The sequence below is a fragment of the Mycteria americana genome, chromosome 20 (genome assembly GCF_035582795.1).
Source record: "Mycteria americana isolate JAX WOST 10 ecotype Jacksonville Zoo and Gardens chromosome 20, USCA_MyAme_1.0, whole genome shotgun sequence".
Taxonomy (NCBI): Eukaryota; Metazoa; Chordata; class Aves; order Ciconiiformes; family Ciconiidae; genus Mycteria; species Mycteria americana.
The window spans coordinates 6215925-6237179 of NC_134384.1; the positions used below are offsets into that span (position 1 = coordinate 6215925).

At 71.0% G+C, this 21255-nt stretch overlaps 4 protein-coding genes across 5 annotated transcripts in view; 1 reads left to right on the forward strand and 3 right to left on the reverse strand.

The window, feature by feature from the left end:
- Window positions 1-499: 499 nt before the first annotated feature.
- Window positions 500-12133, reverse strand: LOC142418971 (copine-5-like). The gene is given in 22 exon segments (XM_075521516.1): window positions 500-688; window positions 1358-1431; window positions 1878-1935; window positions 3631-3733; window positions 3818-3957; window positions 3959-4000; window positions 4002-4216; window positions 4333-4379; window positions 4708-4769; window positions 4850-4903; window positions 5228-5303; window positions 5389-5430; window positions 5926-6030; window positions 6247-6350; window positions 6605-6668; window positions 6760-6819; window positions 7100-7176; window positions 7282-7321; window positions 7831-7934; window positions 9009-9055; window positions 9221-9261; window positions 12045-12133. Coding segments are annotated over 22 exon segments (1833 nt in total).
- A 1320-nt stretch (window positions 12134-13453) lies between these two features.
- Window positions 13454-16411, reverse strand: PPIL1 (peptidylprolyl isomerase like 1). The gene is given in 5 exon segments (XM_075521523.1): window positions 13454-13793; window positions 15392-15460; window positions 15543-15564; window positions 15566-15698; window positions 16298-16411. Coding segments are annotated over 5 exon segments (501 nt in total). The 5' UTR covers window positions 16354-16411; the 3' UTR covers window positions 13454-13572.
- Window positions 16412-16547: 136 nt separating this feature from the next.
- Window positions 16548-20185, forward strand: PSRC1 (proline and serine rich coiled-coil 1). 2 transcript variants are annotated; one of them, XM_075521668.1, is made up of 7 exons: window positions 16548-16612; window positions 17295-17345; window positions 17429-17486; window positions 17983-18316; window positions 18546-18702; window positions 19300-19488; window positions 19583-20185. In XM_075521668.1, exons 2-7 carry the CDS (start codon window positions 17330-17332, stop codon window positions 19696-19698), a joined length of 870 nt encoding a protein of 289 aa, XP_075377783.1. In that variant the 5' UTR covers window positions 16548-16612; window positions 17295-17329; the 3' UTR covers window positions 19699-20185. The 2 variants fall into 2 exon arrangements, with proteins under 2 accessions (XP_075377783.1, XP_075377782.1); XM_075521667.1 differs by having other exon boundaries at window positions 16556-16612; window positions 17291-17345.
- CELSR2 (cadherin EGF LAG seven-pass G-type receptor 2) overlaps window positions 19923-21255 on the reverse strand; it is a 36342-nt gene continuing 35009 nt past the window's right edge. The window contains exon 35 of the mRNA XM_075521665.1: window positions 19923-20489. Within this exon, the coding sequence (XP_075377780.1) occupies window positions 20468-20489 (22 nt within the window). The 3' untranslated portion in view covers window positions 19923-20467. The remainder of the gene's footprint in view (window positions 20490-21255) is intronic.

Sequence of the window (21255 nt, forward strand, 5' to 3'; positions counted from 1 at the left end):
GGGGCATGCGTCACCCCGGGGGCCGGGGATGGGGATGCCCTGAATGTCACCAGGGCCACCAGAGGGGACCCCACTCCTGGGGGGGGGGGGGGGCAAAGGGCAGGTGGGGGCAGTGGGGCTCTTGCCCACCCCGGCTCTGTGCTCAAGGGTGGGGGTGAGGCTGGGAACCCCCTGCCCCTTTTTTGGGGGGCAGGATATGGCCCTCAGCACCGGTGTGCCCGGATGGGGACGAGCCACGATGGCCCTGGCTGGACATGGGGGGGGTCCGCCACGGCCAAGGATGCTCGCCCAACGCCAGCGAAGGTGCCTCCATCCCCAGCCCCCCCAGGAACCCCAGAAAAGGCGATTTATGGGGGTGGGGGGGGGAACCCCCCCAGGGCCCACAGCCCTGGCAGGGTCCTGTGCCTTTTATCGCTTGAAAACGGAAAGAGGGGGCTCGGAAAAACATCCAAGGCCCGGGGCTGGGGTGGGGGGGACGTGGGGTGCCAGGCGGGTGCGGTCAGGGCTGGGGGGGCACTGGGGGGCCGGGGGGGTCGGGGCTGGGGGGCGCGGGCTGGGGCTTGATGCCCCGCGCCTTCATGTAGGAGATGAACTGGTCAGGGATCTCGGCCAGGACGTCCTTGGCCAGGCGCGCCATGCTCAGCACCGGGCTGGCCCCCCCCTCCACGTAGTCGCGGAAGGGGACGAACTGGGAGGGACAAGGGGGGCACAACAGGATTTGAGGGGGTCCCAGGGCCTGGTCCCCCGTGGCCAGCATGGCCCGGTGTGTCCCCATGGCCCGGTGTGTCCCACACTGCAGCCCCCTCCCCATCCTTGATGTCCCAGTGTGTCCCCAAATCCCAGTCCACCACCGTGTCCCAGTGCACCCCCACATCCAGTCACATCCCAAGCCCCAGTGCACCCCTTTTTCCCAGTGCATCCCCCCCATACCCCAGCACACCCCCTCCATGTCCCAATGCTCCCCCCCGAATGTCCCAGTGCATCCCCTCCATGGGCCAGTGACCCCCATTTCCCAGTGCACCCCCCCTTCATGTCCCTGTGCACCCTCATGTCCCAGTACATGTCCTCCCCCCAATGTCCCAGTTTCCCCCATGTCCCAGTGCCCCCCATGTGCCAGTGCCCCCCCCATGTCCCAGTGCTCCCCTCCATGTCCCAGTGCCCCCCCCCATGTCCCAGTGCTCCCCCCCATGTCCCAGTGCCCCCACCATGTCCCAGTCCATATCATCCTCTCTCCGTGCTGTGAGCAGTCAGGGGACCCCAGGAGCGATGGGGCTGATTTGGGGGTCCCCCACCATGCCACCGCCGTGCTGGGTGGGCCTGGGGGGGGGTCCCCGATCCCCGCCGGGGGGGTTGGTACCTGCACGATGTCGCGCTCGGCCACCTTGCCGCGGGAGGAGATGCGGATGTCGTCACCGTCCAGCTCCACCATGGCTGCGGGGGGGGGCGGGGGGGGGTCAGCAGTACCCGGGGTCTCCCCCCACCCCCTCCACCCCAGGGTGGGACCCCTTTAACCCCCCCCAAACCCAAACCCAGCAGCCCCCCAGCCCTGGCAGCTGCGTGCAGGCAGGGGAGCGGGGCTGATTCATCAGCGGCAATTACTGGGGGAGCTTTAATTTGGCTTCGCTGCCTGCCCGTGGCAGAGCAGCTGGCTGCTGGGGGGGGGCTGCCCATGTTCCCCCCTCAAACACACCCCGGGGGCTCATTCAGCCCTAACGAACGCCTCCGCTCATAACCACACACACGCCGGCTTGCGGCGAATCCCGCTGAGCCCCAACAAATTCAACTCATATTTTCCCTGCGGTCAAAAGCAGCTCTGGCCCCCCCCCGGCCCCCCCACCCCAGGGACACGGGTGGGATGGGGACAGCCACAGCTTTACCGTCGAACTCGGCCTGGCCGACCCCCACGATGATGATGGACATGGGGAGCTTGGCAGCCTGCAGCAGGCAGGGGGGGCGGCGAGGAGGGGGGAGGGAAAAAAAGAAAAAAAAAAGCACCAAATTTAGCGTTGCTGCCACCGAACACAGCCCCCTCCCCAGCCCCCAAGGCTCCCAGCCCCTTCCCATCCCCAGCGGTCACCCCCCCAGCCCCCCCCAGCCCCCGGGGTGCAGCGCCTTTGCCTGGGGGGGGGACACGGGGTGACGGCAGGGCCGCGTGCGCGACGGCCCTCGGGGACCCCGGCACCGCTGCTGCCCGCTCCCCGTCCCGCTGCCTCCCCCCTGCCCGCACCGGCGCTGCCGCTGCCCGGATCGGATCGGGTCGGATCGGGTCGGATCCTCGCCCCGGTGCCTGCCTCATCGCTGGCCTCATCGCTGCCAACGCCTGCGCTCGGGGCGGGACGGGCCCCCGGTGCCCGGGGCCGCGGTGGGCGTCCCGCGCTTGGGGCTGCGATGGGCACCCTGCGCCGGGGGCCGTGGCCATCGTCCCGTGCTCAGGCCCGCGGTGGGGACCCTGTCCTCGGGGCCGCCGTGGGCGCCCCGCGCTCGCCGGCGCCCCGGGCCCCCCCGCACTCAGCACCGCGGGCCGGCACCGCCGGTTGAGGGATGATGCCCTCGGCCCAGCGCGGGGCTCCCGCAGCAGCACCGGCCCCAAAGGGCACCCAGCGCCCAGCACCCTGCCCGCAGGCTGGCGCGTCCCCGAGCCCGGGCCGCGGCGGTGCCGGGGGGCCAGGCCGGCACCGGGGCCGGTGCGAGGCGCGGCGGCTGCCAGGGCTGAGCTCCCCGAGCTCCCGGCAGAGCCGCAGTGCGGGGATATTAAATAAAGCGGCAAACAAATCTTACCGGAGCTGTTCTCCCTCCTGCCCCGGCCGGGCGCTGACCCCGGGGGTGCCTGGCATGGGGGGCACCGTGGGCACTGCCAGCCCCCGCCCCCCCCCCCCCAGCTGTGGGGCTGAGAGCCCCCCCAGCATCCCCGCTCAGCTCCCGCACCCCCAGCCCTCCCGACACCCCGGGGATCGGGGAGCCGAGCTGGGGCTGAGCCACTGCAGGGGAGGTTGGGGGATGAGGAGGAGGAGGAGGAGGAAGAATAAAGCTCCCAGCTCGCCCGGGCGCCGGGCTGAGGGAGGCGGGGGGGACGCGGTGGGGAGGCTCGGGCAGGCGCTTGCCAGGGCAAAGGTGCTGCTGGTGCCGAAATTGCGTTTTCCTTTCCAGGCCCCTCGTGCGGAGGCGGCAGGAGCTGCCCCCCACCCCCCCGGGGGGACGCCGCGTCCTTGGCCGCCCGTCGCACCCGCCGCCCCCGGCTCGCTCTGGCACCCCAACAGCTTGGGGCACCCCGGGCATCTGGCCGGTCGTCGCGCCCCAGTTTGAGGCACCCCGTGTCCCTGGCTGGTTACTGCACCCATCTTGGGGTACCCCGTGCTGGTTGTTGCACCCGCACAGCTCGCTGCACCCCATCGGGGCACCCTAAGCCCCGGCTGGGCCTTGCACCCCGACATTTCGGGGCACCCCACATCCCCGGCTGGTTACTGCACCCATCTTGGAGCACCCTGTGCACCCGCTTGGTTGTTGCACCCACACAGCTCACTGCACCCCGTGCACCCCGCTGGCTGTTGCACCCCAGATGGCTCAGAGCACCCCGACCCCGGCCGGTCCTTGCACCCCGTCCTGGGGCACCCACCACCCCGTGGGACTCACGTTGACGATGGCCTCCTTGGTCTGCGCCATGTCCGAGATGACGCCATCAGTGATGATGAGCAGCACAAAGTACTGGGACCCGTCCAGCACCGCCGCCGCCGAGCTGGGGGGGACCCCGTGAGTGACACCGGGGTGGGCACAGACCCCTCCCGGGGGGGGGGGGGGGGGGGGGCTGGGACCCCCTTACCGGGCAACGTGGTTGACCACGGGGGCGAAGTTGGTGGGTCCGTAGAGCTGGACGCTGCGCAGGCTGCGGTGATACGCCTCCAGGACGCCCTCGATGCCGCTGCACGCCGGGTTGGCCGCGTCACCGTTCTGCAAAACGAGGAACCCCGGTGACAAGGGCGATGCCACCGTGTCCCCAACCCCATCACCCCCCCCCCCCCTTTGGGACAGCCCCTCACCAGCGGGAACTCGTGGGACACGCGTCCGTCCGGCGGGATCTTGGCGCCGAAGCCGAGGGCGGGGAACATCTTGTCGCTGTCGTAGTCCTGGATGATCTCGCCCACCGCCTTGAGGGCCATGGCGTAGGCGTTGAGCTGGTAGGGGCTCAGGTAGTGCAGCGAGGTGGACTGCGAGGGGTTCCCTGCGCGGGCGGTGGGCTCAGCCGGGCCGGATCCACCCCCCCATCAGCGATGTAACGAGTCCCCCCTCGTTAAATAACACCGGGGGGGGGGGACACGGACACAGACCCGTGCTCACCGTTGGATGCGGTGAAGTCGATGGCCACCGTGAAGTTGATTTGGGTCCTGGGTGGGGGGGAAGCGGCTTTAGGGCCCTGGGGTGGGCGATGCAGGATGCGACCCATGGGTGCGGGGGGACAGCCCCCTCCCGGGCCAGCCCTCGGCCCACAGACCGGCTCTCCCTGGGCGAGTACCCAAGGACTGGGTGCACCCTGCCCTCTGCCCCCCCCAATTCAGAGCACCCCCAAGTCTCCCTGCACTGAGGTTTCACCTCCCTGCACCCAAGGGAGCAGCTGTGGGTGCTGGGGACACCCTGCCCAGGGCCCCGCCGGCTCCGGTCCAGCCCCCAGGATGCAGATGGGGAAACTGAGGCTCGTGTCTCCCCCTCGCTCACCCGCCCCTGATGTAGTCCAGGAAGGTGTGGTCGGACTCCACCGCGAAGGACAGCAGTGTCACCTGCCAGGGACAAGGGGCTGAGCAGGGGACAGTGGCTGCACCCCCCCGTGTCCCCTCCCCGCGTCCCCCCCCGTCCTCACCGTCCCCGAGTTCAGGTACTTCTTCTTCTTCATCCTCTTCCTGGGGTTCACCACCTGGGGGGGCGGAGGGGAGCTGCTCCCCATGGGAGCCGCAGCACCCCGGGGTGCAGACAGGCACCCCGGGGACCGTAAGGCCCCGGGGACACCACGCCGGGGTGCAGAGGGGCACCCTGGGGGGCTGTAATACCCCAGGGGGCTGCGGCACCCAGGGGTGCAGCCTGGGCACCCTGGGGACTGTCACGCCCAGGGGCGCAGGACGGGGACCATGACACCCAGGGGTGCAGCACGGGCACCCAAGGGACTGTAACACCCATGGGTGCAGCTGGACCCCCCCCCTCCCTGCCCCCCCGGGCCCCTGTCCCCGCTCTCCGGCCTCACCTCGTAGACGTTGAACTGGCTCTGTCCCCGCGCCAGCTCCCGGTAGCTGGTGGTGAACTCCCCGATGAAGTCGTGGCTGCGGGGCGAGGGGGGGGTCAGCGTCAGCCGGGGCGCGGGGCTGGGGAAGGCGGGGGGGTCCTCGGGGCCACCCCCCAGCTCACCTGCCATCGCGGTCCCAGTCGTACACCTCCACCTTGATAGCTCTGCAAGGCAAGGGGGGGTCAGGGCCGCCTCCCGGCACCCCCAAAACCCCAGACCCCCCACCCTGGGGGCTGCGATGGGTCCCCGGGGCCGCCCCCGGCGCCTGCTCCCTGTGGGTTTGTTTTGACGCCTCCGTGGGCCTTTTCCTCCTTCCTCCTCCTCCTCCTCCTCCTCCTCCTCAGGCATTTTTGGTGGGATATTTTTATCTGCCGTTGCCACAGCAACGTCCGACACGGGGCCAAGCCGGCGGCGCGACGCCGCTGAGCTTTGTTCGCCAGGACACGCAGCCGGTGGCTCCGGTTTTGGGGGGGGGACACACCCCGGGGATGGCTCTGTGATGGCAACGAAGCCCATTGCCCAGATGGGTAAATCGAGGCACGCAGCGTGGGCGGGCCGGGATGCCGGAGGGCTTGGGTATCAGCGTAGGTACCACAGAGACTGTGGGAAGAGGGTGCAGAGCGGCCGCCTTGGCCGGCCCCGGAGGACCCGGCACTCACCGGTCGTAGTCGCCGTTGCAGAGGGCGCGCACCGGGATGGCGAACGCCTGCCAGACGGGGTTCAGCGTGTTCCTCACCACCTCCGTCTTGTGGCAGATGGTGAAGCTGGGGGGGGACAAGGGGGTCACCCCCTGATGGCAAACCCCACCCCCACCCCATCACCCCAGAGGTGATTTTTGGAGATACACCCCCCCCCCCCCCAAAGCCAGCCCAGCCCCATGGGGACATCGGAGGTCCCCGAGGTGTCCCATGGCCGGGGCTGTGTCCCCCCGCTGTGATGGGGGGGGGTGTGTCGCTGTGTTTTGGGGGGGGGTCGCTCACGTCCCGTCCTCGTTGCTGCGGTAGAAGACCATGAAGGGGTCGGATTTGCCGAAGAAATCCTTCTTGTCCAGCTTGTTGGCGCAGAACTGCAGCGTGGCCACGTCCTGCAGCGGGGACGGGGGGGGGGTCACCGGCCCAGCCCCCCCCGGGGACACCGGGGGAGCAGGATCCCGGGTGGGCGCCGCTCGGTGTGTGAGGGACGCAGGACCCATGGGACACACCGTGGGGACAGGTCAGCCCTGACCCTCATCTTCCTCACCCCAGAGTGAGGAAGGCCCAGGGGGTGTCTCAGTCGCCCCCCCGCATGGCACTGGGGTGTCCCCAATCTGTCCCCCCTGTCCCCGGAGCCACGGCTCACCCGGCAGTTGCCCAGCTCTTCAGCGAGGAGGATGATGGTGCCGCACTTCTTCCCAGGGATGCCGCTGTCGGGGGGGGCCGTGAGCCGGGGGGGGGGACGACATGGTGACCCAGATGTGTCCCCCCCCCACCAGGGCTGGGCACCCCCAAACTCACCCGTTGGAGACAGCCGGAGCGGGTCTCCTGCCCCGGGTGTGCGTGGTGACTGTCCCCATCCTGCTGGGACACACAGCGAAGGGTGACGGAGGGGACAAACCCCCCCGGCAAAGCCAGACCCCCCCATGGGGAAACTGAGGCAGGGGCTGGGCAAGGGACACGGGCAGCCGGGGCAGCCCGGAGCCGGGGCTGTCGGCACCGGGGTCTGGTCTCCGTCCCGGACACCCGGATAAGGACCCGGGCGCCCCGCCAGCACTGGGGGGGGACATGGGGACACCGGGCAGCCAGCCCGGCGCAGGGCCCCCCCGGGGGACACTGAGGCACAGGGGGGGGGGCTCACGTCAGGGGCTTCTCCAGGCGGCTGCCGGCCGAGCCCACGATCTCGCCCAGGGTGCAGAAGGCCTGGCCCAGGAAATCCTGCCGGAGCCGCGGTGTCACCGGGGTCTGTCCCCGTCCCTGTCCCCGTCACCCAGCCCCGCGGTGCCGGGGGCCGGGGGGGAGCGGTGCCGGCCCCGCACTTACGTGCTTGGAGAGGTCGGGGCTTTTGGAGTCCACATCGTACCTGGGGACAGACGGGGACCCGTGGGGACGGGGTGGCCTTGGGGACGGGGTGGGGACAGGGATGGGAGAGGGATGGGGATGGTGACAGGGATGGGACGGGGATGGGACACAAATGGGGATGGGTTAGGTATGGGGACAGGGACAGGGACAGGTATGGGGACAGGGACACAGATGGGACAGGGACAGAGATGGGGACAGGGATGGGATGGGGACGGGTATGGGGACAGGGACAGGATGGAGGTGGGATGGGGACAGGGATGGGGATGGCACAGGAATGGGGACGGAACAGGGAGGGGGACAGGGACTGGATAGTGACAAGGACATGCCTGAGACAGGGACAGGGACAGGGACAGATGCCAGCACCCGCCTGGCATCCGCAGCCCCAGGCTGAGCCACCGCACCCAGCCCCGCAGCGGGGGGGCTGTGCCAGGGCGCTGGGGGCCACGGTGGCTGGGGGGGGTGTGACACTGGGGGGGGGGGCACAGCATGGGGGACAGTGGGGACACTCACAGGTCGAAGCGGAGGTTCTGCTTCTCCTCGAAGAAGTAGTCGAGGACGAACTTGCGCAGAAAGTCGGGGTTCAGGGAGTTGTCGATGACCTCGGTCCGGCCGAACTGGGGGACACGGGGACATGGGGACATGGGGACATGGGGACACGAGGACATGGGGACACGAGGACATGGGGGTGGGGACACGGGGACACGGGGATGGGATGGGGGACGGAGGAAGAAGACCAGAGGGGGGATGGAGAGAGGGACGGGGACGCCGGGGGGACATTGGGGGACATGTGGGACACGAGGTGACGCGGGGGGCGGGAGGGGACGCGCGGGCCAGGCACGGCGGGACCAGGTGCCCCTTTGTCCTCGGGCGCGGGGCTGGCACCGCGTCCTGCCCAGCCCCTGCCCGCCCACCGAGGCCCGAAGCCCCTCAATTAAGCAGCCGTTAATTACAGGGCGCCCGGCGGCGGGGCGGGGGCGGGAGGAGCGGGGGGGGCCGGGGCCCCCCGGGGGTGTCCCCAAGCGTCCCCTCCCTGGGGACGGCCAGCACCCGCCGGGGCCGCCGAGCGCCGATTGGCCGGCTGGCTGCACGCCGACGGCCGATTGGCTGGCTGCCCGGCACCCCAACGCGCTCCCCGGCTCCCCAGCATGCTGATTGGCTAGCTGGCCAGCACCCCGACATGCTGATTGGCCAGTTGGCCAACACCCCAACGTGCTCATTGGTCAGTGCCCCAACATGCAGTTGGCCAGAATCGGACATGCTGATTGGCCACGGGGCCAGCACCCCAACATGCTGATTGGCCAGCACCCCAACACCCTGACATGCTGGTTGGCCACCCGGCCATCACCTTGACATGCTGATTGGCCAGCGGGCTGGCACCCCAACATGGTGATAGGTCGGCATCTAACATGCTGATTGGCTGGCTGGCCGGCACCCCAACATGCTGATTGGCCACCTGGTTGGCATGCCCACATGCTGATTGGCCTGACACGCTGATTGGCCGGCTGGCTGGCACCCCAACATGCTGATTGGTCGCCTGGCCATCAGTCCGATATGCTGATTGGCTAGCTCCCCGCCACGCTCATTGGCCAGCTGCCTGGCACCCCAACATGCTGATTGGCTGGTTGGCCACCCCCCCCCCCAACCACCACCGCCACGCCAACTGTCCGTCCGTCCGTCCGTCCGCTCACCTCCCGCCACTGCCTGCTGCCGGGGCGCTGGGTGTAGAGCACACAGACTGCGGGCAGAGCCGGCCGCGGGTCAGGGGGGCCGGGCACCCCCCGAGCCCCGAAACCCCCGGGGCCCTGAAACCCCCGGGGCCCCGAAACCCCCGGGGCCCCGGCCCCCTGATCCCGGCCCCCCCGGCCCCCCCCAAACCCCCAAAGCCCCGGCCCCCACTCACGTGGGTCCGACTTGGAGAAGGTGTCCTTGTCCAGGAGCTGCCTGCGGGGAGACGGGACAGTGGGGCACGGGCAGGGGCAGGGGCAGGGGGAGGGGGAGTGAGTGTGAGTGTGAGTGTGAGTGTGAGTGTGAGTGTGTGAGTGACTGTGACTGTGACTGTGAGTGTGTGAGTGTGTGAGTGGGAGTGAGTGTGTGAGTGTGGGAGTGTGACTGTGAGTGGGAATGTGAGTGTGAGTGACTGTGTGAGTGAGTGTGTGAGTGTGTAAGTGAGTGTGAGTGAGAGCATGTGAGCGTGTGTGTGGGAGTGGGAGTGAGCGTGAGTGTGAGTGAGCATGAATGTGAGTGAGTGAGTGTGAGTGGGAGTGCAGGGCTGGGTGAGCGTGGCTGTGCACGCCAGGCTGCGCACGGGGGTGCGTGCACGCGGCTGGGCGTGCCACATGTTGGCGTGCACGGCTGCGTGTCAGGGTGTGCACGGGCGTGTGCTGGGGTGTGCACAGGCGTGCGTGCGCTCCGTGCCATGTGTCAAGACGTGCACGGCTGCGTGTCAGGGTGTGCAGGGCCGAGCGTGCTCCACGATACGTGTTGGGGTGCACGGCTGTGAGGGTGCACAGTCACGTGTCAGGGCGTGCACAGTCGCGTGTCAGGGCGTGCAAGGGCTGTGTGTGCTCCATGCCGTGTGTCGGCACGCACAGCCGTGTGTCAGGGTGCGCACAGACATGTGTTGGGGTGTGCACAGCCGTGTGCCGGTGTGCACGGGCGTGTGTTGGGGTGTGCAGGGGCGTGCGTGTGCTCCGTGCCGTGTGTCGGCACGCACAGCCGTGTGCCAGGGCGTGCACAGCCGTGTACCGGTGTGCAAGGCCGTGTGCTTCCACGCCGGGCGTTCGGGTGCGCACAGCTGTACGTGCGCCGTGCCACGCATCAGGGTGTGCACCGCCGCGTGTCGGTGCGCGTGTCGGTGCGACAGCGTGCACAGCCGTGTGGCCGGGTGTGCATGGCAGGGTGTGCACAGCCACACGTGCCCCGTGCCATGTGTCGGGGTGTGCCCGGCCGAGTGTGCTCCATGTTGTGTGTCGGGGTGCACAGCCGTGGGTCGGGGAGCCCACCCGTGGGTCAGGGGGTGCCCACCCGTGGGTCAGGGGGTGCCCACCCGTGTGCCGGGGTGTGCAGAGCCGTGTGCCGGGGTGTGCACGGCTCCGTGTGCTCCATGTTGTGTGTCGGGGTGCAGAGCCATGTGTCGGGGTGCCCACCCGTGGGTCAGGGGGTGCCCACCCGTGTGCCGGGGTGCGGGGCTGCGTGGGGGGACCCCAGCGCCCCGTCCCCCCCCGCTGCAGCTCTGCGCAGCGTCCGGGCGCCGGGACTTTCTCCGGTCCCCGGTGGAGTGGGAGGAAAATAGGTCGGAGCGGCCGCAGGCGGCGCGGCCGGGGGGGGCACGGGGCACCCAGCACGATCGGGGGGGGCACCCAGCGGGGCCAGGGGACCAGGGACACCCCAGCACCCCGACCCAGTGGGCCCCCAGCTTGCAGAGAGGGGGTGCAGAGGGGGCTGGGGGGGGTCGGTGGCATGTCACCCTGCCCAGCCCCCCGTTTCGGTCCCCAGCCCCACAGCGACAGCTCCCAGCACCCATGTGAGCCCCCCCCCCCCCGCCCCCCCCGAGCCCCCTGGGCTGGCACCCGCGTTGGGGGCCGACAGCATTACCGGGGGGCAGGATCCCATCTCGGGGGGACACGGGGGGACAGCCTGGCACCCTCATCCCATCCCCGGGGTCCCCCCTTCGTGCACCCCCCCTCCCTAGAGCCCCCCACTCCCCCCAGTGCCCCACACTCCCGCTCCCCCCAGCTCTCCCAGTACCCTGCACCCTCCAGTGCCCCCTGCTCTCCCAGTGCCTCCCAGTGCCCCCACATCCTCCCCCAGTGCTCCCCACTCTCCCAGTGCCCCATGCCTCGCAGTGCCCCCACATTCCCAGTGCCCCCCCGAGCCCCCCACTCCCCCAGTGCCTCCCAGTACCCTATACCCGCAGTACCCCCGGCTCTCCCAGTATCTCCCAGTGCCCCCCACCACTGAGTGCCCCTCATGCCCCCAGTACCCGACACCCCCTGTGCTCCCCCCACTCCCCCAGTGCCTTCCAGTACCCTACACCCCCGAGTGCCTCCCGCTCCCCCAGTGTCTCCCAGTATCCAAAAACACCGACTGCATCCTGCCCCCCCAGTGCTCCCCACTCCCCCAGTGCCTCCCAGTACCCTACAACGCCAACTGTTCTCCATTCCCCAGTGCCTCCCAGTAGTCCCCGTCCTCCCAGTACCCTACAACGCCGATCGCCCCCCGCTCCCCCAGTGCATCCCAGTACCCTACAATGCCGATCGCCCCCCGCTCCCCCAGTGCCTCCCAGTACTCCCCGTTCTCCCAGTACCCTACAACACCGACTGCCTCCCGCTCCCCCAGTGCCTCCCAGTACCCCCCGTTCTCCCAGTACCCTACAACACCGACTGCCTCCCGCTCCCCCAGTGCATCCCAGTACCCTACAACGCCAACTGTTCTCCATTCCCCAGTGCCTCCCAGTAGTCCCCGTCCTCCCAGTACCCTACAACGCCGACTGCCTCCTGCTCCCCCAGTGCCTCCCAGTACTCCCCATTCTCCCAGTACCCTACAACACCGACTGCCTCCTGCTCCCCCAGTGCCTCCCAGTACTCCCCGTTCTCCCAGTACCCTACAACACCGACTGCCTCCCGCTCCCCCAGTGCATCCCAGTGCCTCCCAGCACCCTACAACGCCGATCACCCCCCGCTCCCCGCCGCCCCCGGTGCCCGCTGCCGCCGGAGCCCCGGTACCTGCAGGACACCGTCAGCTCCACCCGGGTGGCCGGGACGGGGCCGGGGCCGGGGCCGCTGCCCGGCTCCGGGACGCCCAGGCCCGCCATGCCCCGGGCTCCGCCGCTGCCCCGCTCCGGCCGCCCCCGCGCCCCGGCACCGGCACCGGGATCGGGATCGGGATCGCGATCGCGACCGGGATCGGCTCCGCCCCCGGCACCGCCCCCGGCACCGCCCGGGGCTCCCGGCCCCGGCCCCGGCCCCGCACCGAGGGGCTGCCCCGGTGTTCCCTACGGCACCGCCCCCGCCCCGCCCCCGGCACCGCCCCCGCCATCGCCCCCGGATCCTCGGGATCGCCCCCAGACCACCGACACCGCCCCGGCATCGCCCCCGGATCCCCGGAGCCGCCCCCGGACCTCCGGCGCTGCCCCCGATCCCCCCCCCGGTATCGCCCGGGGGCTCCCGGCACCCTCCCAGGTACCGCCCCGACCCCGGTACCCCCAGTGCCCCCCCCGTCCCCCCCCCGGTGCCGCCGGACCCCTCGGGGCACCACCCCGCTCCCCGGGGAGAGCTCCCAGTGCCCCCCAGTGCCCCCCCAGCCAGACACCCCCCCCAGTGCCCCCTCACCTGCAGACCCAGGGTCCCCCAGTGCCTCCCAGTGTCCACAGTAGCTCCCAGTACCACCCCCGCACCATCCCCAGTATCACTCAGGGGCTCCCAGTGCTGTCCCAGTACTTCCCAGTCCAGCCCCCAGTCCCCCCAGCACTCCCTGTGCCTCCCCCAGTGCCTTGGCCATGAGGACGAGGGGGCACTGGGGTGGGGCTGTACTGGGGGCACTGGGCAGACTGGGAGCCAGACTGGAGCCCCCAGGCCCGCTGCAGCCCAGGCGTTATTGTAGGTCCTACAGAAACAGCAAAGGGCCCCGGGGTGGCTCCGGGGCCCCAAAAGCCATCGGGGGGGGGGTGACACCAAGTCCTGGGGGGGACACCCAGCGCGTGCTGGCATTGGGACCCCCGAGCACGGGGACACGCACGCCAGTCCGGGGGTCCCCAGCGCCGCGTGGGGAGCCCAGGTTTGGAGGGGGGGGGACCCAGCACTGCCACCCCCCTCCCACCCCCCTGAAGCCCAGTGAACCGGTGGCCCCGTGATGGGGGACACCCCGCGGGTCCCCAGAGCTGGGGCGGGGAGGGGGTAACTCGGGGCCTCCTGTCCCCCCCACTCTGCCCCCCCCCCCCCGGCAGCTGGGGCCGGTGACAGCTCCGTGTCCCCAGGATGGGGGGGGGATCCCCGCCATGGCCAGCCGCTGCCTGCAGGGACGCACTCCCCTGGGGGGGGACACACACGCACGCGCGCCCCCCGGTCCCCAACCATGACAGGGCCACCTCCCCCCCCCACAGCCCCCCCCCCCCCCCAAATCCCACCACGGCGGGGGCAGGGGGGTGACCACCACTTCCCACCTCTTTTATTACAACCGAGTGCTACAAAGCAGGGGGCGGACGACACAATGACGATGACGACGGTGACGCCGCAACCCCCCCCCGCAGCCCCCCTACCCCGAAGGAAACGCCTTGATGACCTTGACGTCGTCGAGGGGCCGGTCCTGGGCGTTGGTCTCCACCATGGCCAGGCGGCCCAGGACCCCCATGCCCTGGCAGACCCTCCCGAAGATGCTGTGCTTCCCGTCCAGCCACTGCGCCGGGCCCAGCGTCAGGAAGAACTGGCTGCCGTTGGTGTCCGGTCCCGCGTTGGCCATGGCCAGGATGCCGGCGCCTGGGACGGACGGACGGACAGAGGGACGGACGGAGTTAACGTTCTGCTTCGGGGCTTGGTTACGACCTGGTATCATCCACCTCGTGGATGGGGCTCTGGGGAATATGGGGGACGTGCCACCCCATGGCCAAGGGCCTGGCATCATGGGGATGTGCCACCCCTTGGATCAGGTCTTAGGGGACGTGGGGGACATGCCACCTCACAGATGGGGTCTTGGACATGGAGGACATGCCACCCCATGGCCAAGGTTCTAGCATCACGGGGGACATGCCACCTCACAGATGGGGTCCTGGGGGAACATGCCACCCCATGGACAAGGGCCTGGCATCATGGGGACGTGCCACCCCTTGGATCAGGTCTTAGGGACGTGGGGGACATGCCACCTCACGGATGGGGTCTTGGGGGACACAGGTGACATGCCACCCCATGGCCAAGGTTCTAGCATCATGGGGGACATGCCACTCCATGGCTAAGGGCCTGGCATCATGGGGACGTGCCACCCCTTGGATCAGGTCTTAGGGGACATGCCACCTCACAGATGGGGTCTTGGACATGGAAGACATGCCACCCCATGGCCAAGGTTCTAGCATCACGGGGGACATGCCACCCCATGGATGGGGTCTTGGGGGAACATGCCACCCCATGGACAAGGGCCTGGCATCATGGGGACATGCCACCCCTTGGATCAGGTCTTAGGGACATGGGGGACATGCCACCTCATGGATGGGGTCTTGGGGGACACAGGTGACATGCCACCCCATGGCCAAGGTTCTAGCATCATGGGGGACATGCCACTCCATGGCTAAGGGCCTGGCATCATGGGGACGTGCCACCCCTTGGATCAGGTCTTAGGGGACATGCCACCTCACAGATGGGGTCTTGGACATGGAGGACATGCCACCCCATGGCCAAGGTTCTAGCATCATGGGGGACATGCCACCCCATGGATGGGGTCTTGGGGGAACATGCCACCCCATGGCCAAAGGCCTGGCATCATGGGGACGTGCCACCCCTTGGATCAGGTCTTAGGGACATGGGGGACATGCCACCTCACAGATGGGGTCTTGGACATGGAGGACATGCCACCCCATGGCCAAGGTTCTAGCATCATGGGGGACAAGCCACCCCATGGATGGGGTCTTGGGGGAACATGCCACCCCATGGCCAAGGGCCTGGCATCATGGGGACGTGCCACCCCATGGACAGGGTCTTGGGGGATGTGAGAGACAAGCGACCCCATGGCCAGACTCCTAGGGGACACGCCACCCCACGGCCAAGGTCCTGGCACCATGGGGGACATGTCACCCCACGGCCCAGGTTTTGGAGAACACGGGGGACATGCCACCCCATGGCTGGGGTCCTGGGGGACGTCACCCCGTGGATGGGGTCTTGGGGGACATGCCACCCCATGGCCAAGGTTCTGGCATCACTGGGGACATGCCACCCCATGGATGGGGTCTTGGGGGACACACCATCCCATGGCCAAAATTCTGGCATCAGGGGGGACATGTCACCCCGTGGCCTGCGTCCTGGGGGACGTGGGGGACGTGCCACCCCACGGCCGGGTTTTTGACCTCCTGGTGACGGTTTCTGCTCACCGGTGAACTTCAGCTCGGGGTGCAGCTCGTCCTCGAACTGTTTGCCGTAGATGGAGGCGCCGCCGCGGCCTGGGGAGGGGTCGGGGTCAGCCGGGACCCCCGGCACGGGCGGGGGGGGGAGGGGGGGGCCGAGGGGGTGGGTGCCTCTCACCGGTGCCGGTGGGGTCCCCCCCCCTGCACCATGAAGTCCTTGATGACGCGGTGGAACTTGGTGCCGTTGTAGTAGCCGCGGCGGCAGAGCTCGGCGAAGTTCTTGCAGGTGCGGGGCGCGTGTTTCCAGTACAGCTCCAGCACCAGCGGGCCCATCCTGCCGCCGCACCGGCACCGGCACCGGCACCGGCACCGGGGGGGGGGTCACCCCATGGTGTCCCCCTGCCGGGGCTCGGACCGGACCCAGGGGGCACGCGGGGCTGGCAGGGGTGGGGGGTGCTTGGGAGCAGCGGGGCAACGGGGGCTGCCCGGGACCGGGGGGGGGGGGGCAACGGGGGCTGCCCGGGACCGGGAGGGGGAACCGGGACTGGCTGGTACTGGGGGACAATGGGGGCTGTCCGGTACCGGGGGGCCTGGGGGCTAATGGACACCGGGGGGACACCGGGGGCTGCCGGGTACCGGGGGGGGGAACTGGGGGCTGTCCGGGACCCGGGGGGGGACACCGGGGGCTGCCCGGTACCGGGGAGGATGGGGAGTGGCCGGTACCGGGGGGACAACCGGGAATGGGTGGTACTGCGGGATAACGGGGGCTGTCCGGTACCGGGGGGACTGGGGGTAATGGACACCGGGGGCTGCCCGGCACCGGGGGGGTGGGGAGGGACCGAGGTGCTCCCGGTGCCGGAGAAGGGGCCGAGGGGGTGGGAGCGGCCGCCCGCTGCCGGTGCCGGTGCCGGTGCGAGCGGCCCCGCCCCTTACGTGGTCTCCATGGCGACGGTGGGCGGCTGCCAGGAGTCGGGCGGGACGGCGGCCATGCCGCTGCTGCTGCTGCTGCCGGCGGCGGCGGAAGGGCCCCGGCCGCCGCGCGCTTCCGGGGACACGCCCCCTTCCGGCGGCCACCAATGGGAGAGCGCGGTTGGCGGGGCGGGCCCGAGGCGGAGGGCCAATCCGCGCGGCGGGCGGGCGCGCCGCTATTGTGACGCACGGGAGGGGGAATTCGAACGAGGCCACGCCCCCTCCGCCGGGACACGCCCCCCCCCTCCGCGCGCGAGCGGCGAGCGGGAGCCGGGGGCGGTGAGCGGGGCGGGGGGGCGGGGGAGGACCGGGAGCGGGGCGGGGCCAACCGGGAGCGGGGCGGGGCCAACCGGGACCCACGGGACGGGGGCGGGAAGCGGGGACCCCGCGGTGGGGGCTGGGGGTGCCCGGGGGGCGGGGATGGGGTCCCCGGGGCCGGGGGGACCCCCCCGGAATGGGGGTGCGGGGCTGGGACCCCCCGGGGGGGCGGGGACCCTCTGAGTGTGGGGCCGGGGACCCCCAGGGACCGGGCTGCGGGGCCGGGACCCCGCGGTGTGGGGACGGGGTCCCCTGGCGTGGGGCTGGGCCCCCCCGCCCCCCCGGGACCAGGGTGTGGGGCTGGGGTCCCCCCGGGGTTCGGGGTGCGGGGCTGGGACCCCGCGGTGGCGGCTGGGACCCCCTCCGTGTGGGGCTGGGGTCCCCCCGGGATGGGGGGTTCCCCGGGTGGGGGGCGCGGGGCTCCCCCGGTTTGGCCCCCCCCGGGCCGCGCCGTGCCCGTGCCGGCGGTGCCGTCCCCGGTGGCACAAAGCCCCGATTGTCCCCGGCACCCACGGGTGCCGTCCCCGGGCGCTGGCTGGTGCCACCCGGGCGCCCCGCCGGGGGTCTGGGGCCGGGGGTCGGGGACACGGGTGGGGGGCGCGGGCGGGGGTCCGTGGGTCACCCCCCACTCACCGCCAGGCAGCCCCTGTGCCGGCACCGCGGGCCGAGGCGGAGGCGATGGCCGAGGAGCGAGGTAGGGCAGCGCCAGCGCCGTGTCCCCCCCGTGTCCCCTCTCCGGTGCTGGGGGGCCGGGGCTCACCCCGCCTGTCCCCCCAGATGTCCGCTTTGTCACCGAGGAGAGCTTCGACTTTGGGTTCCTGTCCCCTTCCGACAGGTGAGGCGGGGACGTGGGGGACATCGCGCCCCATTCACAGCGTCCTGGCATCGTGGGGGACGTGCCACCCCGTGGCTGGGGTCCTGGGGGACATGCCACCCCATGGCCAAGGGCCTGGCATCACTGGGGACATGCCAGCCCGTGGCCTGTGTCCTGGGGGACGTGGGGGACGTGCCACCCCATTGCCAAGGTCCTGGGGGACATGGGGGACGTGCCACCCCATGGCTGGGGTCCTGGGGGACATGGGGGACGTGCCACCCCATTGCCAAGGTCCTGGGGGACATGGGGGACGTGCCACCCCATGGCTGGGGCCCCAGGGGTGCTGGGAGCCGTGCCACCCCGCAGCTGGCATTACGGGGGACATGGGGGACGCGCCACCCCACGGCGGGCATCCCGGGTGGCGTGGGGGGGGACGTGCCATCTCCCGGTGGTGGGTGACACGGGGGATGTGGCTGAGGGAGCCCGGGCAGGGCTAACGCTGGCCTTCACCCCGCAGCCGGGAGGAAGAAGAGGATGAGGAGGAGAGCCCGGCTGGGGCGGGGGCCGGGGGGGGCAGCGGGCGCTGGAGCCCCCTGAGCGGTGCCCGGCTGGAGGAGATGGTGCGGGAGGCCACACGCCTGGCGGCACAGCTGGAGCAATGTCACCTGTCCCCCGCCGGCCCCTCCCGCAGCCCCCGCAGCCCCCGCCGCGAGACCTTCGTGGTGAAGGACAGCCCGGTGCGGGCGCTGCTGCCCACCGTGGAGCCGCGGGGACCCCCCCCCGCCGCCGTCCGGCCCCCCGCCAAGCCCCGGGGTGTCCCCGCTGCCACCAACATCCCCGGCACCCGGAAGGTAGGTGACACCTTGGGGGGTATGGGGGGGTCCCAGTGCTCCCAGTATGGCCCCACACACCGTGATCCCCCCAGGGCTGAAGTCCTAGACCCCCCCCCCCCAAACCTGCCTTGGGGTGGGGGGGGTCCAAGCGCCACCCTCACGTCCCCAGGAGGGGCACCGCGGCCCCCCCAGCTGGGTGGTGGGCAGCCGGCGAGCGGTGTCCCCGTCCCCCCCTCTCTGCTTCCAGGTCTCGCCCAGCTGTCACCCCACAGCGGCGCCGAAGGGACCCTCCGGTGCCAGGGTGCCCCCCCCCAGCCGGGTGGGCCCCCCCCGGCCTTGCCCTCCCCAGGGGCAGGGGGCTGGGACCCGGGGCAAGTCGGAGCCCCCGCGGGCAGGGACAGCAGGTACCGGCTCTGCGGGGACGGGGACCGGGATGGGGACGGGGACAGCCCGGGCACGGGCAGCTCCTTGGGCAGGGGCACCCGCGCCATGGGGGGTACTCGCGCCATGGGGCACCCGCGCTATGGGGCACCTGCACCACAGGGCACCCACACCACGGGGCACCCACACCACGGGGCACCCACGCCATGGGGCACCCACCCCACAGGGCACCCGTGCTATGGGGCACCCACGCCATGGGGCACCCACACCATGGGGCACCCGTGCTATGGGGCACCTCCGCCATGGGGCACCTGCACCACAGGGCACCTGTGCTATGGGGCACCCACACCATGGGTCACCCGTGCTATGGGGCACCTGCACCACAGGGCAGCCGTGCTATGGGGCACCCACGCCATGGGGCACCTGCACCACAGGGCACCCGTGCTATGGGGCACCCCCGCCATGGGGCACCCAGGCCACGGGGCAGAAGCGGAGCCAGCCCCACCAGGGATCCAGCGCCCCGGGGCCAAGCCACAGCTGCCCCCAGGCCTGGCCGCGGGCTGCGGGGGGGGTCCGGGCGCCCCGGCCCCAGGTGCCCCCACGCCCCCCTCTCTCCCCAGGCCAGCCGAAGGCGAGGGGGGGCACTGCCCCCTGCCCCCCCGCCACCCGCCAGCCCCGCGCCAGGGCCACCACCGTCCCCGTCCCCGTCCCCTCCAGCCGCCCCCCCGCACCCAGCGCCATCCCCAGGGCGCCCGGCCGGACCCCGGCGGGGGGGGCGGCACCGGGTGGGAGGGCACCCGCGCCCAGAGGTAAGGATGGGTGCTGCTGGGGGGGGGGGGGGGGGGGGGCAGGGGGTTGCCCCCCTGTGCCTCAGTTTCCCCACGGCTGCTCTCCCCTCTGCAGGTGCGGGGGCAGCACGGGCAGCCCCCCCGGCCGCTGGCTCGGGGTGCAAACCCGGACCCGCCCCCAGCCGCCTCCGCCCCCCCCGGAAGACGGCAGTGAGCAGCACCCCGAGGTGACCCCCCCACGCACCCAGAGGAGCTCAGGGTGCCCGGACCCCCCCCCCCCCCCCCCCCCCCCGTCCTGGTGTGTGGGTGAGGAAGGGGGGAACTGGGGAAACTGAGGCACGGGGGGGGGGAGGGGGGAGAGAACTGGGCCCCCCCCGGGAGGAGGCAGAGGCGCAGGTTGGATTTTGCTTTAATTACAAAAGGTCACGTCAGCAGTAGGAAATCCCCCCCGCCCCCCCCCCCCTTCCCAGCACCCAGGGGTCCCTCCTCCCCCCAACACCCACCCCTGGGTGCCACCGCCTCAGCCTCACCCCTGGGGGGGGGGCAAAGTATTGGGGGGCCCCCAGACATCCCTGCACCCCCCAACTAATCCCCCCTCTGCCCTGTGCCCCCCCTGCCCCCCACCTGGGGGGGGTTGGCACCGTGGGAGGGAGGGGGGTTTATATATCCTTTTTTTTTGTATTTTTCATGTATTTTTTAAATAAAACCCTCCACCGGGCATGGGGGCTGCGGACGATGCGGGGGGGGCAGGGTGGGGGGCACCCAATGCCACATTCCCCCCCCCCCGCCCCGGTGCCAACGGGGTGGGGGGCAAATCCCTGCCAGGATCCAAAGTGCAATGGGGGGGGGGTCTGCGGCTCTGTGCCCTCTCCTGGTGCCCCCCCCCCCCGTCTCGGTGCCACCCCTCGTCCCAGTGCCCCCCCTCCATCCTGGTGCCACCCCCCCCATCCCGGTGTCCCTGGCGTGGTGGCACGGGCAGGGGGTGCCCGCTGTGTCCCCGTTAGATGGAGGTCTCGTCGCTCCTGGGGGGGGGACAGACACGGGCAGGGGGTGGGCACGAAGGGTCGGGGGGGGGGGGATAAAAAACAAGACAGACAGATGCGTGATCGGGGGCGAGGCGGGTGCCAGGGTGCCCTCCGTGCCCGCAGCACCCAGCGCTCGCCCGGACGGGGGGGGGTGATGGAGGGGGTGGGGGGGGGCAGGAGCCCCCCGGCCCCCGCGGGTTAATGGAGAAAATTAAAAAACAGAAATCTGGGCGGGGGGGGGGGGGCGGAGAGGAGAGAAGAGGGAGGGTTAGTGAGGGAGCCCCCCCCGGCACCCACCCCGATGCCACCCCGACCCCCCCTGTCCCCCGTGGGCACCTCGGCACCCCATGGGCACCCAACAGAAGGTCAATGGGCACCCAACGGATGGTCAACGGGCACCCAACAGATGGTCAACGGGCACCCCATGGGCACCCAATGGACAGTCAACGGGCACCCAACGGATGGTCAATGGGCACCCCATGGGCACCCAATGGACAGTCAACGGGCACCCAACGGATGGTCAATGGGCACCCCATGGGCACCCAATGGACGGTCAATGGGCACCCAATGGGCACTGTTAGACCTGGTGGGCACCCAACGGGCACCCTGGCACCCAATGGGAGCCCGCACACCCAGCGTGCACCCTTGCACCCAAGGAGCACCCGATGGGCACGCCGGCACCCAGTGGGCACTCAACAGGCACTCGGGCACCCAGTGGGAGCCCTCAACACCCTACGGACACCCAACAGCCAGCCTTGCACCC